The sequence below is a fragment of the Myotis lucifugus genome, unplaced genomic scaffold, assembly GCF_000147115.1.
Source record: "Myotis lucifugus unplaced genomic scaffold, Myoluc2.0 scaffold_52, whole genome shotgun sequence".
Classification (NCBI taxonomy): Eukaryota; Metazoa; Chordata; class Mammalia; order Chiroptera; family Vespertilionidae; genus Myotis; species Myotis lucifugus.
Window position 1 is genome coordinate 1,264,566 of NW_005871100.1, and position 17,493 is coordinate 1,282,058.

General features: G+C 60.7%; 1 protein-coding gene across 1 annotated transcript; it reads right to left on the minus strand.

The window, feature by feature from the left end:
- Window positions 1-5,072: 5,072 nt before the first annotated feature.
- AQP1 (aquaporin 1 (Colton blood group)) lies at window positions 5,073-17,222 on the minus strand. Its single transcript, XM_006088735.3, has 4 exons — window positions 16,763-17,222; window positions 8,278-8,443; window positions 7,861-7,941; window positions 5,073-6,898 (listed from the first exon to the last, which is right to left on the minus strand). The coding sequence occupies exons 1-4, from the start codon at window positions 17,149-17,151 to the stop codon at window positions 6,719-6,721; spliced, it is 816 nt and encodes a 271-aa protein (XP_006088797.1). The 5' UTR covers window positions 17,152-17,222; the 3' UTR covers window positions 5,073-6,718.
- Between the last annotated feature and the right edge of the window lie 271 nt (window positions 17,223-17,493).

Below are 17,493 nucleotides of genomic sequence, written 5' to 3' on the forward strand. Positions count from 1 at the left end.
GGCTATTTCTATCTCTCCCCGCCACGCTCCCCCACTCCCTCCCTCCGTCTCTCTCATGCACACATGTGCACACACTAGCTGCCTCCCTTGCCCCCACACCCGCTGCACCCTCACTCTGAACTCAGAACTTCTCTTAGGCCTTCTTCCTCCAACTGCCCTCAGGAGAGAAAGCAAGCCACCTGGGTTTTAAACCGGGAATCTGAGAGCTCAGGGGCCCCCCGAGACCACGCCCAGGCCACCGTTTACAGGCCATGTTCTGTAGAGAGCAGTGCTCTGACACAGCAGTACGAGTCACTTCCGAAAGAGTTCTGTGGACAAAGAAGTGTGGTGAGCCCTGGTTTATACAGTGAGGGGTTTTACTGCAGGACTTGTCAGGGCCTTTACTATGGTTAGTCTCCCAGAGAGTGACGTGGTTTTCCAACTTACCTCATCACCGGAGCTGGGCTCTTGCTCTGAGAGGACCACAGAGGGCAGGTGACTCACCCAAGCCCAGGTGCCTTACCTGAGCCCATGCACTCAGGCCGTGGCCAGGCACATGAATCACACCTGTTGCTAAAAGCCCCAGGCTGCTAAGCTCCATTTCAGATCCAACTCTCTAGGATTTTCACTCAAGAAAAACTACCTGAGGGCGGCCTGGGATGGCTTTACACTTAGGGAGAAAGAGAGAAATGGGCAGGGAACCGGGAGCCCTCAGAATTTTCTGGAACTGAAGGTGTGGGCCCCGTGGAGGCATTCCTGGGCTTGGTGTCTCTAGGCCCCACATTCCTGGAGGCAGATGCCACTGCTCCTCCCAGCCCGGGAAGTCACCGCCAGCCGTGGAAATTCTTGGAGTTCGTCTCAGATGGAAGGAGCCACAGTCACGATCCAGGGGCATCAGCGACACCTGGAACTTCACACAGTTTAACTGCCATTCTCACCGTGGGGCCCAGGAATCCTGGGCGTGGAGCAGACACCTCCCCGAGTCTGCAGAGAAGCAGAGAGGAGAGCATCCAGCAGACAAAGAGGAACAGGTGTGCGGAGGACCAGGCACCTCTGCGTGTCCCGGTCTTCGCTGCTGAGACCCAGGCCTGGGTGGAAGCACAGGTGTCAGATCAGAGAGTCACGTGTACTTATTTCAGAGTCCCAGGTGCTTGCACGGGGCACGCGCCAGGGGCCTGTTGAAATTAAAGGGCCTGTGCCCGGGACTCTGGGTGATGCTGCCTCCAAAACCAGTGATGTGATGCAGACACAAAACGAGCTTCACACTTTTTCACACTTTTTAACTTGGATCTAACCGGATGGACGCCTCTCGTATATACAGTGGGGCCTTGACTTACGAGTTTAATTCGTTCCGAGACCAAGCTCGTTAAGGAGCTCGTTAACTCAAATTACTCTATCAACTCAATGCAAAAAATCAGCGGAGAGACAGCTGGTATCTCAAAAAACTCGTTAGTCGGGACACTCGTAAGTCAAGGCCCCACTGTACAGGAATTGGAAGCTTTGGTGCCCACCCAGAGGTGATACGCAAAATACAGAAGAGCCAGGCGTGTCAATGGCCCCAGTCCACCAGAACTCTCCCACAGGACAGTGCTGGCCAGGGTCCCCAGGGCCCCCTGCTGATGACAGGGTTGACCCCTCAAGTACTGGGCCGTGGAGAGGCCCAGAGGTGACCAGAGGCTAGAGAGGAACCAGAGTGGCCAGAGAGACTACCGCAGGGGGGACACTTGAGGAGCTCCCACCAGATGGAAGTATTTAATGTTTAAGGACCCGGTGAGGCCGCGCCGACCCGTAGGGCTGAAGGTCAGTTAAGCCCTCAGCTCGTTCCCCATCAATACACTGGAAAGAACAGACAAATAAGCAAAACCCTGGGTGCAGAGAATGGGATTTTGTTGGAATGAGGTAGAGTCGCCTGGCGGAACGAGCGCATTCATTTCTGGGTGCCCTTCACCGGTGGCCTCTGCACCCCAGGGCCGGCGGCGCTGGTGGGAACCAGCTCTTGAGAGCTGGGAGGAAGGTCCTGCAAGCACGGGCCTCGCCTGCCTTCCCACATCCAGAATCGCCCCCTTTTCAGCTGTCAGGACAGGGAACATCACTGCCTGTGGGTCCGCAGCCCCCAACAGTGGCCCTGCGCTGGCCCTCATCTCTCAGCAAATTCCATTCATCGCCCTCATTGTATTCTAAACCTAAAGCAAACAAGGTGTTATGCCCAGCAGCTCCTCCATAAAACATTAATCACTGTCCTCCTTCTTGAGAGGCTCCTGACCAGTGAAGGTGTGAGCTACGGGAGTGATGGAAAAACCCTAATGGGCCTGCACGTGGCCGGCCACGCCAAGGGCGGGGGCCCTGGCACTAGGCCCTCCAGTGCTTTTCCAGACCAGCTCCCGGCTTTAGCTCCAAGGATACTGAGGACCAGCCTGGAACCCCGAAAGGAAGAGAACCCTCCCGGCATCTACCAATCCCCCCAAAGGCGGTGTGGCCCCGGGGACCAAGTGGCAAATGGCTGCGTTGAGCCATCCGCAGATGTCCACGGGTCCCTCTTTGAGCCCACATAGCTTTTGAGATAAATGAAGAGGCTGGGATCGGGACCACTGAGGCTGGATGGCGTCTATGTCTGTCCAGTTGACTGACCCCAGTGCAGGTAGCTTCAAAGGTCCATTCTTCTCCCATGGACCCCTCAGCACCTCTCCAGGGCCTGGAGGGAGGAATCCCCTTGATCCTGGAGGAGGAAGGGAAATATGGATTCCTGGATGCTTAGAAACCCAGGACTGACTGACCCAAGGCTTGAGGTCATGTATATGTGCATCTGAAAAGCAACTTCGGGTTGATCTGAAAGTGAGTGATCACAGGGCTCTGGCTGGTGTTCCCTCTAAAGGGCTTTGGAAAATCATGCGATCTGGGCCAGGTTCCTCGGAGGCCTCGGAGCAGGTGGGGCAATTGTGGAAGTGCAACGTTTTGCTCTTGTGAGTTTAATGGAGAGACAAATATTCTAGGATTGAGTAACTGCTGGATGACATACTGCTTCCTGCTGAGCCAAGTGCAGAGGGCATGGCCTTCTGGGCCAGCTGAGCCACCTCCGTGTGCACATCTTGGGACCAAAGGGGAGTCCAATGGGGAAGGAACCTGCTGTCTGGTCTCAGCAGAGACCCAGTGGATGGGGTGCTAGGTACCCCCCCACCACCACCAAAGCACCTCATGTGTGTAGTGTCCCAAATGCTTGGCAGCTGGGGGACAAAGGTTGAGTCATGGAATCTTCCAGGAAATTTACTCTCTCCATTAAAGTTTGATGAACAAAACTGACAAGGGCTCTGGTTGCTCCAGAAGCCCCATGCCAGTTCTAGTTATTCCCCCAAAACCGCTCCTCTGTGCTGGGCTGGACAGAACATGAGCAGAGTGGAGTCAGGCATGATCCTTGAGAGCTGGGGTACCTGAAGCACTGAACCCACAGGCTGGAAGATGACAGGGGGTCTGGGATCGCCTAGCCACAAAGCTCTTGCTCCCAGGCCTGCGTGGTTTCTGAGGCCCCTTCATAGTGCACTATTATTCCTCAGTGTGCAGCATTGCCCCTCCCTTTCCCATGTACTCTGGTGGGAAAGGACAACCTCTGGATGAGCAGGTTTGGCAGAAATTTTCCTTCCAGATACAGGATCAGTCAGGAATAGAGGGCACTGGGGAGGCTGTGATGGTGCCAGTGCCAGAGGAGCAGCCTGGGGCCAGGTGGTGCCAGTGTGTCTCAAGCAGACTCTGTGTCCAGCTGCCCCCAGAATGAACCTGGTGCTAGAATCCCCTCCAACCAGGTGGTCTTTTCCCTTCCTCTTCCCTCTTCACACCTTTCAGGCAGAGGAAGCCTGGCTGCCCTGTTGGCCCTGATAGAGGTCATGATAAAACAGGTGAGCACCACAGAGTAGAAAGAGCCCCATTGTTGAAGCCAGAGAGGGCAGGTTCAAATCCCAATTCTGGCAGCAGCCTTTTGTGAGACCTTGAGCAAAGCATTTCATCCTCAGGGGCCTCAGCATCCTCTGTACATGGGGGTGGCCATCTCTACCTTGCAGGGATGTTATAAAGATTAGGAAGACTGTATATGAGGTCCCAGGGAAGTTTCTTACAAATAGTAAGTGCCCTCATAGCACTAGGATTCTAGAAGTTATAACTAAGCCATCAATAAGAAAGGTTCTGCCCTGGAGTGGCCAGGGCTGGTCCAGGAAGAGCAGGGGTTGAGGTGGGGGTAGCCGGGGCACATAGTGGGGACTGAGAAGGCATCTACCAATTCCCCCAAAGGCGCCATGGCCCTTGGGGCCAAGTGGCAAATGGCTGCTTTAAGCCAACCACAGACGTCCATGTGTCCCTCTTTGAGCCCACACAGCCCCATGTTGAATGAGGACACGCATACCTGCCATCCTGCCATGACCCCTGCACTGCAGGGGGAGCCATGAGTGGGGAGGGATTTTGTCAGTTCAAGAGGCCTGGGGTGGGACACAGGCCTTTTTCAGCCCACGCTGGCCTTGGGCTGCACTGGGACAGGAAAAGGGCCAGACAGAGGGGTCCTTTCCCAGCTGCTGGTTCCCTCCAGGCAGAGGCCAGTCCACTCTGACCTCTCTTTTCTGACCAAAGCCACAGACCCTCCAGGGAAAATGCCCATTCCCAGTGGATGTGGCTCGTGATTTGGGATGGAGGTGCCCAGAGAGCTCTGGGCCTAAGCTGTCTCCCTCTGAGCTTCTGCAGGTCATTGCCTGTGCCTGCTGCTCACCCCGCTCAGCTCGGCTACGTGGGTCTGCCTCCCCCAGGGGACTGAGCGAGCCTTGGGCCCCAGTACCTAGCACAGGGGCGGGTAGGGTCAGAAATATGAGTGAAGGAATGAGGAGGGACACCTGGGCAGTCCCTGGTGCTCCCTGGGTCCTGCTAGGAGGAGGGCAGAGAGGCTAATGGGCCTGTCACACTTCAGTCCTGCTGCTCCCCACCCCTTCATGTGCTAGAATAAAAAACGGGCCCTATCAGGGGCAGGGCCCTGTGTCCCTCAGGCTGGGGTTGTGTCCACTCCCTGAGACCAGGGGTTTTGTGGAAACTCGGTGATGAAAGAAAACCGCAGGAAGCCTGGATGACATTAGAAGTCATTTTCCTTTATTTTCTTAACATACAATGAAATTCCAATTCCCAAGAGACATATGCAGAGCAGGCAGAAGCAGGGCCTGGTGAACAGCAGCAAGGACAGGCAGGGGGGTGGGTCTGCCCCCTTCTCCCCTCCAGCACAACCCTCAGCCCCCTGGCCCCTGCCCAGGCCGAAACTGAGAAGCTGGGGGTGAGAGGGGCCAGTCTCATGGGCCAGGTAGTAGCCAGAGACATGGCCTTGGCTGATAGGCCTGGGCAAATCATCACCTAGCTGTGGGACCTTGGGCTCAGTTTCCTTATCAGGAAGGTGGGCTGGAGGTCCCTGCTAGGGGATGGGAAAGAGCGTGCAGATGGGCTCGGGGACTGTGAAGGCCTCCTGCTTCTAGACACCTGGGTATGGGGTCTCGGTTTTGTCACCATCGCGGCTACGGGCACCTGGGGGACCTGCTCTGGCCCTGGTGGAATTGAATGGACTGTGTAGATGGCTGCCCCTGAAACAGACCCTGTGCTCTGAACTGTACGTACTTGGGCTGCAGCCGTAGGTCCTTCATCAGGTCAAGGCCGACTCTCCCTCCAGCTAAGTGAGGAGGGAAGGCTGGGGCCTGGGTCACACGGGAGCCTGTGCAGGCCACCCAGCGCCCTGAATGCCTCCAGCCAGGAGCTCAGCACCAGGGGCAAGCCTCTCCTCGCCCCTCACGATCAGCAAGGGTATCTGCTGCCGTGGGCTGAGCCACATCTGTCCCCAAACTGTCCTTTCGGAAACACACCCTTGTGTAACAGTGACCTGTGCCTCCTCTGGCAGGAGGAAGCGGAGAACCAAATAATGGTCAAGATGGTGCAGTGATAGGTGGACAAGACCAACTAAAACTCAGCGAGGAAACGTGGGTGTTCCTCCTTGACCTCTAAATGCCCTTCACAGGGCAGCAGCAGGCCCTGTCTGGTTGCAGCAGCTGAACTGGCTGCTGCGCGCTGCTTGGAAACACGCATGCGTCCTTGCTGCATCTGTGCTGGGGGAAGGACCCAGCGCGAGTGGAAGACGCTGATGCAGACAGCATCTTCCGGAGCCCACAGCGTGTCTACACTCACAGAACCCCAGAGAGGGACCTCAGGCCACGGAGCTCTCTCTGTCCCTGGAAGCAAGGCAAAGTGCACGGGCAAAGCTGGTCACCGCTTGCTCCTAACCCGCCCCTCCTGGGGTCTCTTTCCCTGCAAAACACCCTTGGGGGCAAAGTGCAAGTGACAGGAGAAGGCCACACCCAAAGGCACAAAAAACGATGACGGCGGGGCCCAGGCACGTGCGGCAGGTGAGCTGGTGAGCTGTCTTGGGGTGAGGGGCTTTCTGGCACACCTCCTGTCACACTCTGAGGGTGGGTCCCTCTCTTTCACCTCCTCTGTGACTTCAAGGGAGTGGAGAGTGGGGAGTCTTGGTCTCCAGGAAGCCCCAAGGCCAGGAAAGAGAGAAAGAGGAAGAAAGTGCTAGAAACAGCCCAAATCAGGCTTGGCCACGCAAGTCCCGCGGGTCTTTGGCAAGAAACTTTGGCCAGCTCGTCAGAGTGTCTACAATATGGGTTTCACCCGCCCCTCCCTCCGCCCGCCCCTGCCCCGGTCCCCATGTGAGTGCGCGGGGCCAGGCCCTCTACTTGGGCTTCATCTCCACCCTGGAGTGGATGTCTTCGCCATCCAGGTCGTACTCCTCCACCTGGCCGCTGGTGCACACCTTCATGCGGTCTGTGAGGTCGCTGCTGCGCGGGGCCAGGATGAAGTCGTAGATGAGCACAGCGAGCGCGGCGCCAATGAACGGCCCCACCCAGAACACCTAGGAGCAGAGCGGGCATGCTCAGAGGGCACCGGGCCAGCCTTCGGGCGCTACGGACAGGCCCCGCGCCTGGGATGCTGTCCCTGAGCTCCCCGTCCCACCACCCACTGAGGGGTTCTCTCCCACCTGTGACAGTGCTGCACCCCAACATCCTGATTCCAGTGCCCCCCACATCTGGCCCGAGCACGGACAGTGGTAGTAGGCATCCCCATGTGGCCCAGCTCAGCCCCTTTCTGAGGGTGGCCATGCCCCGCCCAGCTGCAGAGGGTCACAGAGGCTAGTTGGGTAAAGGCTGGCCTGGAACAGAAACACCAACGTGCCTGGCCGGTGTGGCTCGGTGGTTGAGCATTGACGTATGGACCAGGAAGTCATGGATCGATTCCCGGTCAGGGCACATACCTGGGTTATGAGCTCCATCCCCAGTAGGGGGCATGCAGGAGGCAGCCAATCAATGTTTCTCTCTCATCAATGTTTCTATCTCTCTCTCCCTCTCCCTTCTCTCTCTAAAAATCAATAAAAACATATTTTTTTAAAGCACACCAACAGTAAGAACAGCTAAATCCATGGAGCGCCGACCCCATGCTGAGCTCAGCTGGCAGGTGGTGAAGCCGGTTGTCCCCCCTTGGGGGTAGGGGGTGCCGCCGCACCCCAGCTTCACAGCTCAGGAAGTAGGCTTGGAGAAGCCAGCAGCCTGCCCTGGTCATGCTCAGATGGAAAGTGGCAGAGCCAGGACTCAGGCCTGACTCTCGGCCGTGCTGCTGGCTGAGCTGGGAGGGGACCCCAGCCCTTGCTGTTCCAGGCCTGGCCCCACGGGCTCTCCATCTCAGCTCTGTGTCCTGGTCCCCTCGGCCCTGGCTCCTCCCAGAGCCTCTGCGCTGGGAGAAGATGCCACAGGGTGGGGTCGGACTTCCGCAGGCACCAAAGCCTCCCCCCCACCTCCACGGGCAGCCCTCAGCCCTTACCCAGTGGTCCTTGAAGTTGTTACTGATCACCGACGAGCCGAAGGACCGGGCAGGGTTAATGCTGCAGCCCGTGTAGTCGATCTGTGAAGGGAAGGACGTGGGCAGAGGGCGGGAAGACAGAGAAACAGACCAGGGGAGAGGAAGAAAATGACAGAGAAAAGACAGACAGGTGGCAATCAGCACCAGAAAGATGGTCAGGAGGCCCCTGCCCTTCCCTCTCCTGGGCAGAACCTGCCTCCCAACCATCCTCCCTCCTTCCCCGTCCCCCACCTCCACCCCGCCAAGGCCCAAAGAACTGATAGCGCCACAGAAAGAGCCCAGTCTGGGTCCCTTCCACTGCCCATGACAGGGCACCCCGACAGCCCCTGCCTGGCCCTGCCCTCTCCACCCCACCCCACAGGGAAGACCCCCACTCACCGCCAGCAGGTGTCCCAAGGCCACAGAGAGGCCTATGGCAAGGGGGGCTGAGCCCCCCAGGTCACGGCGCCTCCGGTCGGTGGTGGCCAGCACGCACAGCACCAGCTGCAGGGTGGCGATGATTTCGATGCCCAGGCCCTGGCCCGCGTTCACGCCGGAGGCCCAGCTGTAGGGGACAGGGACAGCGAGGTTCCGTGAGCAGGGCAGGTGGGGACTGTGTCTCGGGGCCTCAGGCCCGGGCACCATGGGCCAGACCCTCCATGCCCTGAGAGCCCACCACTGGCTGCATCTAAAACTCCCAAAGCTGGGAGGGTCCTCCCCAGCCGGCCCAGCTCCCTCTGTGCCTCTCTCCTTCGTGCCTGTCTCCTTCCCCACCTCTGTCTGTCTCCCCTGATCCAGAGACTCTCCCACTTCTCGGCCATGCCTTCCCTGCCTGCCCCTCCCTCTCCCTCCTGGTCCAGCCCCCTCCCTCTCTCTGGCCACATAGGCGCCCCCACCACCACCACCACCACCACATCTAGCTGTCACTTGCCCCTGGGCCGCTTTTAGTAACATGACTCATGGAAAAGGAAGGGAATGGGAGCTGCTGTGAGGTCACCGGAGCCCGCCCCCTGCGGCTGCACCAGGGAGACCCTTCCCCAGGAGTCCCTGTCCTACCCCCAGGGGGCAGGTCTCAGGACCAGGTGCCCACACAGAGGGGCTGGGCCACATCTGCACAGGCCCACCCACAAAGATGCCCGGATGTGGCCGCATAGGCTGCCTTCTCCCAGGCAGGGCTGGTGTGTCCAACGAAGCCTAAACTTGAAGTTCCGTCCTGAGGGTAGTCGGGCACTTTGCAGAATCCTAGGTGGGGGGCGCTTCTCCTCCCTCCAGAAGTTTTCTCAGCCTCACAGTGAGGGCGTCTCACGAGAACAATTCTCTTCCCGCCTTTGTCTGCAGCCCTGGGTCACAGGGAAAGTGACTCACATCCCTGCCCCTCGCTGCAGCCCGGCTCAGCCAGCCCTCTGTGCTCCCCGACTCGCTGACGCCGTGACCATGGCCTGGCCTCTCTGGTCCTCAGTTTCCCCATCTATAACCTAGATCCAAGGCCAGGGGGGCTGTCCCGGGACATTTGGATCAGGAGAGTTGTGGCTTTGCTCTGGTTCTTTTTCCTCTTGTCCCAGGCCTGGGACAGGCAGGAGGGAAGGGCCCTGCTGTGCAGGGGTGTGGAGACAGGAGGCAGGCCTGCCTGGAGCTGAAACAGGCTCCATGGATGCCAGGCTGGTGAGGCAGGGCCGCTTGTACCGATGCCCATCACACTCACACCTGCCACTACCCTCGGTGTCTGAGCGCCCAGGACGCTCAGGCTCCGCCCCCTCCTGCCTCTCCTCCGCTCTCCAGGGTCGGCCTAATTGCTAGCTGGCGGGAGGCCTGAAACCAGCCCTTCCACGCTGATTAATGGAGCCCTTGCTCTAAGTGGCTCCTGCCTCATATTCCCCCATCCACACCCGCTGCTCTCACAGATGTGGCCTGGATGAGCTCATCTCCTCCCCTGGTTCTTCACCAGGTCTGAGCATCCCAGCCCCTGCTCTCCCCAGAGGCACCACTTTTCATGCGAAGTGAGCAGGGACTGGTGCCATGCCCTGCCCTCTGAGTCCACAGGAATGGGCCTCCTGCCCTGGGATCTCCAGGATGTCCCTTCCTGACTGCCCAGACCCCTCAGAACCTGACTGCCAGAGCCACATGGGTTGATGATCTTCCTCTCCCAAAACCAATTACCACCACCACCACCAGGAAGCCTCCCCTGATTGCTTCACTGTCTACTGACCACCTCTCCTTGGACTGCCATTGCCCTGGTGTGACTGACATCCGGAAAAACTTGATGATTCAGAACTGGAAAGGGTAGTGAAAGGTCTGTTGGAACTTGATGTCCAGGAAAGAGCGGGTAAAAGTTCTAAACATATGTTACTATTTACAACCCATTAAATTGGAAACAATTAAAAATACAGCCAATCCCAGTTGTGGTCACTTGTTATGGAGAAAAATACATGTTTGCACATCCCAGGCCCTTTCGCCCAGCCCAGGGCTGATCGTTCACTGATGAAGGCCGCCAAGGAAAGTAACGGTTTGTGCATGTGAGTGTAAATAACAGAATAACCCACGCCTCCCGTGCGAAGCCCCGAAAGATGCGAGTGTGCATACCAAGCCCACCGCACATTCAGAACCCCCCTCACCCCCCGACCCGCGTCCCAACTCCAAGAAGCTTTCACAGGTCCCGGGCCGGGATAAGCTCCTGTGTTTACTCCTCCCGGCCTGCCGGAATCTCCTGCCTCCTATGGGGGTGCTCACCCCCCACCCCCCTGCTGAGAGCTCAGTGAGGGCAGGGCGGGAGGTTTCCCAGCCCCTGCCCAGCCCTTGGAGGGGACACTCACTGTGTGGTTTACGTAAGTGGTTAGGATGCTAATTATCTAGAACTGCCCCCTCCCGGAGGCAGCGGATCCGGGAAGCTCTCTGGCCCCCAAGGAAGGTTTATTTGCTTTCCAGCTGGGGGACCACTGGCCAGTTGTCAGCTTCCGTGGGCCTTGCGGGCGGCCAGTGCAAGGGCCCTGTGTGACGGTGGGTGGGGAAGCTGAGGTTCAGGGAGGAGGCAGCACAGCCAGGATCCTTGCCCCGGGTCTGTGCCTCCCACACGCCACAGGCCAAGGTACTGGCTGCCACAGGCCAGGCCAAGGGACCGGGCTGCTCCCAGTTTGGACTGAGGAGCCGGCAGGAGATGGTTCTTTAGCTGCCAGTGTGTCCTGGCACCAGAGTGACACAGGGCTGACCTCTCCAGGCAATAAGCCTCAAACCCTCTCTCCTGCCCGTGGGCAAGCTGACCAAGGTAACTTCCGAAGCCCGGGCCCCCTACTTGGCCTGGACGCTGGCACCCCACACCTGGGGGCTCCGAGCCAGGCCTGCTGAGGCTCTGAGCATCTTCCCTCGAAGAGCAGGGGATGGGAGACAGCGAGGCTGCCCCCAAGGCACAGCACTCACACGGGGGGCCTCACAGGGCCCCGTGTACCCCTCCATGGGCATCCGTGTGTGCATGTGCTTGATTTAAGGAGAATATGTCAACCCTGCACCCCCAAATTTGAGAATATACACTTTTCCAGCCCACGCGGAACATTCAGACACACCTGCTGTGCATTGGCCGGTGGGTGCCACCAACTCCGAGCACCCCCACCGCCCGGTCCCGGCTCACTGAGGCGGGCTCCGTGTAGCACGTGGCCCTGGACGGCCATGCTGGGGGGCATGGCTGGGGGGGGTGCCATGTGTGTCCCTGTGTGTCGCACACCCACACAAAGGCGCCCCTGCTGGCTGGAAGGGGGGAGGAGACGGGAAGGAGGCCCCTCGAGTGAGGGAGAGCAGGTCTCAGAAGGCCCTTTATTTACTCGCAGAAGCCATTCCATCTTCCTGACAAGAAACAATACACAAAGCAATGGCTTCCTCCTGCCTCCCTCCCTCCCTCCCTCCCTCCCGGCAGCCCCTGCCCTGCAGCGGGAGAGGAAGAGGCTCCATTGAGGAGCCCCCGCCCCACCCTCTGGGTCCCAAGGCCTGAGTGGAGCCACCCAGACTTGAGAATTGCCCCACACCCACGTGTGTGTGCCCCCTGTGCCATGTACCATTGAGAGTGTGTGTGTGTATGTGTGTGTGTGCATGTGTGTGTGTGCATGTGTGTGAGTGTGTGCGTGTGTGTGAGTGCGTGTATATGTGTGAGTGTGTGCGTATGTGTGTGTGTACGTGTGTGTGCATGTGGGGGGTGTGAGTGTGTGCGCATGTGTGTGAGTGTGTGCGTGTCGGGGTGTGCATGTGTGTGGCGGGGTGAGTGTCTGTGTGTATGTGTGTGAGTGTGTGCGTGTGTGTGGGGGGGTGTGTATGTGAGTGTGTGCGTGTGTGGGGGGGTGTGCGTGTGTGTGTATGTGAGTGTGTGTGTTGGTGCAGCTAAGCGTGTCCACTTAGGAAAACGGGGGCCTTGGCTCGGATGCCCCAGGACCCCTCCCTTCCCGACGTGGACCCCCGCCTCCGAGACCCAGAGCCACCTCCGGTGCAGAGCCCGTCACAGGACCTCTGCCGCCCTGCTGTGCCCGCAGGCCAGGTGCCCCTACAGCCGGCTGCCGGGCAGAGCCTCCTTGCAGGGCCCTGATGACAGGCGCTCACTGGCTGGGAGACAGCCTCTTCCAATTGAAACAAAATCCTCCGTACTGAGCGGACAGCTTCCTGGAGGTGGGTTTCAGGCACGCGAAGGAACTGCTCATTTCCGGCCTCTTCCACCATCTTCTGAGGTGGGTTGAGCCTCGGGTGTGCTCACCCCACTGGGCAGCACTGTGGGCGAGGAGCCCCTCTGGGCCCTGGGAGAGGCCCCGCCGAGGGGACCCTGGCCGTGACATTTCCCTGCCACACCCACCGGTGTGTGGGCTCAGCCCGGCCACTGGCTCTTCCAGAGGATGGGGACCAGGCCCCCCGGGAGGCTCTGCCTGTAAGAAACGGGGCTTCCTATGCCAGGGGTGGCAGGGGCACATGTGCGCTGCCTGGGGAGAGCCCCTGGTCGGATGCTGAAGGATACCCGCTGGGTGGGGCCCTAGAAAAAGCGGGGCGCACTGTCTGGGTCGGAGCTCAGGTTGGGGAGGCCTGCGAGGTGGGAGAGGGGGGCTGTGGCCTGGGGAGGCAGGGCAAGGTGCGTCCCCTCGGACCGAGGCGCCATCTCAGAGCCGCACCCCTTCCGATGCGGGTTTCCCCGCGAGCCTGGCCCGGGCAGGAGTCGGGCAGGCAACCAGGGGCCAGCGGGGCCGCTGAGAGGCTCGGAGGGGTAAGCAGCCCCAGAGCTCCGTGGGGAGGGAAGTCTCCACCGCAGGCCTGCTCTCTGCCTCCCCCTCATCGGGGCCGGGCTGGAAACAGTAATTACAGGGCCCAGCTGTGGCACCACCAGCCAGCCGGCCCCGCCCAGCCCCTGCGCAGGCCTGGCGGACAGGGTCCTTGGGAAATTCTGGCCTCCCTTTCCCCAGCCCACCGCCAGCTCTGGAGGAGGCAGGAGTGGTCCCCAACTCTGGAAGAGGTGGTGGCATGGGGGCCTCTCACTCTGTGGTTGGGGAAACTGAGGCCCGGGAAACCGGAGAAGAGGCAGGTTTAGGGCTGAGGTCCGGCTTTGGATGCAGCAGGCAAAGGCAGTCAGGCCCTGAATCGGCAGGGCTAAGAGAGACCCCCAAAGAAGGGAGTTTGTGCTCTGCCTGAGCCCCCTAAGGGGCTGACATCACAGGCTCTGGGATGGCCAGGAATCCCGGCCCCTCTAGGGCCCAGTCAGACCCTGGCCTGATCCTGAGCCCTCACCATCCTCCTGAGCCCACCCTCCTGCCATGACCCCAGTCCGGCCACCACCCACAACTCCCAGGCCATGACCTCTCCCTGACCCCTCGCCTATGCTGAAAGCCCTTCCCTAGCGGGGTCTCCTCATTGAGGCTCATATGGCACCTCCTCCCTGAAGCCTGCCTGGCCCTCCCCTCCCCCGTAGGTCAGAAGTTCCCTGGCCACCCTGACACCTCTTATCACACCTGCCTCCTGGCTCATATCACGGGCAGCTGTGCACGGGGCTTATCTCGCCCAGACCGTGGGCTTCCCCGGGGCAGGGAGGCAGCTGACTCAGCCCGCACCAGCCTGCAGCAGCCCTGGCCCTGAGTGCAGGCGGCCGAGGTGAGACAGCCGAGGGGAGAGTCAAAGGAGCCGGAGTGCTCAGGACAGCACCTTCTACATCCAGAGCCCAGCCACGCCCTGCTATGTGCCCATTTCTCAGACGGGGCCCAGGGCCATCGGGCAAGAGGCAAGGCCTTTGCGTGGAGTCACACCGGGTAACAGTGGCTGAGCTCTGGCAGGAGCAGGCGGGGCACCCCCCCCCCCCGCCCCCGAGCCTCTCACTTTGGCCAAAACTGGAGTTTGACCCTTAGAACCAGCCGAGAGGGGCCGGGAGTCCTGCAGGCTGGACAGGCCCATGGTCCCTCCAGGGCGTACCCTGAGCCCTGACTCAGTGGGGAGAAAGTTCTCTGGGCCATGTCCCCGGGGGACATCCCCTGACTAACCCCAACCACTTCCTGCCACTTTTTCCCCTATTTTCCTTGGAAATCTCCATGCCAATGACTGGCTCCACCCAGGCTTGGGTTTGGGTGGGGCCCAGGGCCCAGGGGGGATCCCCCCCCACCCCCCGCAGGGCCTGGGAGGAAAGAGTAAAACTACCAGCTTTTGTAAACTGGTCTCTGTTCCTTCTTGAGGTCTTGAGCCCCCCCCCCACCACCACCACACACACACCCGGTCCCGTCGGATCCCAGGTCCAGTGTCTGACAGGCCCCCTTGGTGGGTGGACGGGGCAGTGCCTGGGCCCCACCACAATGCTCAGCACACGCATGTCCAGCTCGGCCCCTGGGGCCTCCCCCAGCCCTGGGCAGGGTGATAACCGCCAGCCCACAGCGAGCTTGTGGGAAGTGCGGGTGTGGCAAGAGCTATCAGACACCTAGGTGCCCTCGTGCAGCCTCAGGGCCCTGGGCTCCAAGGAAACGCAGCAAGTTAGCAGCAGATAGGACTGCCCCCCAGCCCAGGGCAGGCCCCCTAGTGAGGCCGCCCCTTCCTCCTTCTACAGCTGCCTACAGCCTGCCCAGCCCAGGTATTAGGGTGACTCTGGAAAGTGGAGTCCAGAAAGGGGACGAGACACTGGAGCAGGGTGTGGCCAGGTCGGATGGCATCTGCCTGGCACACTGTGACGGAGGGACCAAGCTCCCCAGCAGAGGCCTGTCCTGCCTGTCCCTGGAGAGCCTGTCCCTGGAGAGGGAGGGTCAGGAGGGGCCGGGAAAACCTGGGGACATGACTCCTCCCCTCAGGGGACCACTCCCCCAGCCCATCATGCCGGCTGAGCTCCAGTGTGAACCCCCCTACCCAGAAGGGCACTCCCTGAGGTGGCCTGGCTCTGCCCCCACTGGAGAGGCTGAGGCCGGAGGGCCGTGGCCCTTACACCCTCCCGGCCGTGCCTTCCTGACTAAAGTCTAAACTCCAGCTGCACGGCTAATCTTTAACCTTAGGCTGAGCAGCGCTGGCTCTCCCGAGGGCTGGGCGAGGTGTCACTGTGACACAAACGCTAATCCCCAGGGCAGGGCTGTGCGCTGCCCTCTGCACAGATCCTACCGCGCCAGCCGGGGCTGAACATTGGCGGGGAAGCCCGAGGACAGTCCCAGTCACCACCCAGTGCCATCTCCCTCACCGTCCCCACACCCGCCCGCCCTGCCCCGGGCCCCCCAGCCTCCTCTCTCCGCACGAGATCTAATTCCTCTCTGCTCCTTGGCCTCTCCCCGCCCGGGAGAGCACCCCCCCCCCAGGTGCTCCTCAACATCTTTCAAGCCTCAGTCAGCCTCTCGGGCCAAAGCCCCCCTGCTGTGGCCCAAGCGGGGCCTGAGTATGCACTTGGCTCGGGGTCTGGAAAAGCCCAGGTCTGCGACAGCGGGCGGCGGCGGCCAAAGGCCAATTAGCTGTGCTAAGCGCCCGCGAGGAATTCTTTTCAGCAGCTGCCACCCAGTTGCCAACATCTGCTTATCATTAGTGCCCCTAGCCCACGCCCCACTCAAGCCAGGAGCAGTAGGCACAGGCGGGGACCCCCTCACCCCACCCAGGCTCACACAGCCCCCTAACATGCTCACACACACACACCCACACCCACACACACACACACACGCTTGCAGAATCAGACACCCACGGGAGCGTGCGGCTTACGCTCACTCCAGCCCCATGCCGCCATCCACGTGTATCACCCGTCCACACACACAGACACCCAGGCCACACCTCCCAGTGCCCAGCCACAGAGTGAAGCCCAGACCCGAGACAAGAGGTCCCTGCCTGTCCCGCCCTGCGATCCAGGAAAACCACCTGCCAACAGCCCAGAAAGCCTTCTCGGCCCCCAGCCTCTCCCATTCCTGGGGCCAGAGGAGCGGGAGGGGGTTTCCTGAAGGCAGTCTGTCTGGGGACCTGTGGGGCTCCCTGGAGATCAGTGGGTCCCCCAGGAGGGGCCCCACTGCCCACACCCCTGCAGACCTGGCTGCAGGGCCCCTGGTTTTGGGGGGCTGGGGACAGGGGCTGTTTCCCAGCGTCCAGGCTGCAGGAGCAGGGAGCTGGCTGCACAGGCAGGGCTGAGGGGCCAGAACCTACAGGCGAGTGGTGAGGAGCTGCTGGCCCAACACTAGCTGCCTCCAGGGCTCGGTCCCCACAATAGATGACCTCAGGGGACGTTGGCAAGACTGTTATTCTCAGGGCCTCAGCTTCCCAGTGCCCGGCAGGAAGCCGGCTCTGGGCTGCGTGCGGAGCTGAGTTCCAGCCCCAACTCTGCGTGATCTCCGGCCACCTCTTGTCCTCTCTGCTCCTCAGTGTCCCCATCTGCACAATGGGTGGAGGATGAGACCGAGGCTGTGTCAGCACCACTCGAAAGCCCACCCTACTCACCTCATTGCTGCCCAGGGAGTTGCCGGGCAGGGAAGAGGTGATGCCTGAGAGGATGGCGGTGGCGACGATGGCCCCCACGCACTGGGCGATGATGTACAGGACGGCCCGGAGGACGCTGATCTGGCAGCTGAGCAGCAGCCCCAGGGTGACCGCTGGGTTGAGGTGGGCGCCGCTGATGTGGCCCACGCTCTGGGCCATCGTGGCAATGCTCAGCCCGAAGGCCAGGGACACCTTCACATTGTCCTGGGCCGCACCTGACGTCTGGTTGTTCTTCACCGGGAAGTTGAAGCCCAGGGCAGAGCCGATGCTGATGACGATGAAGAGGGTCATGGCCAGGAACTCGGCCACCACTGCCCTCCAGAAGATCTTCTTCTTGAACTCGCTGGCCATGCTGGCGGGGGCTTGGCTGGAGACCGCTGCCTGGTGCCTGACTCCCTCTGAGGGCTGAGCCACAGCCCGGGCTGGGCCTATTTATAGGGCCCCCGGGGGAGGAGAGGAGGGGGAGCACAAAGGGAGGAAGGCCTCTCCTGCTCCTGGCCCGCCCCACACCGCACGGGCCTCCTCTCGGCGATGGATGCAGACACAGCTCTGCTGTTGGCCTGCCAACTTTTTTCCCTTCCTCCTCTCACCCCTCCCTGCCTCTCTCCCTCCGCCCTCCGCCCTGCCCAGCCGAGGAGGCAGGCAGGAGGCTGCCACTGCTAATAGGCTTTGGGAAATTCCTCCAAGTGGGCC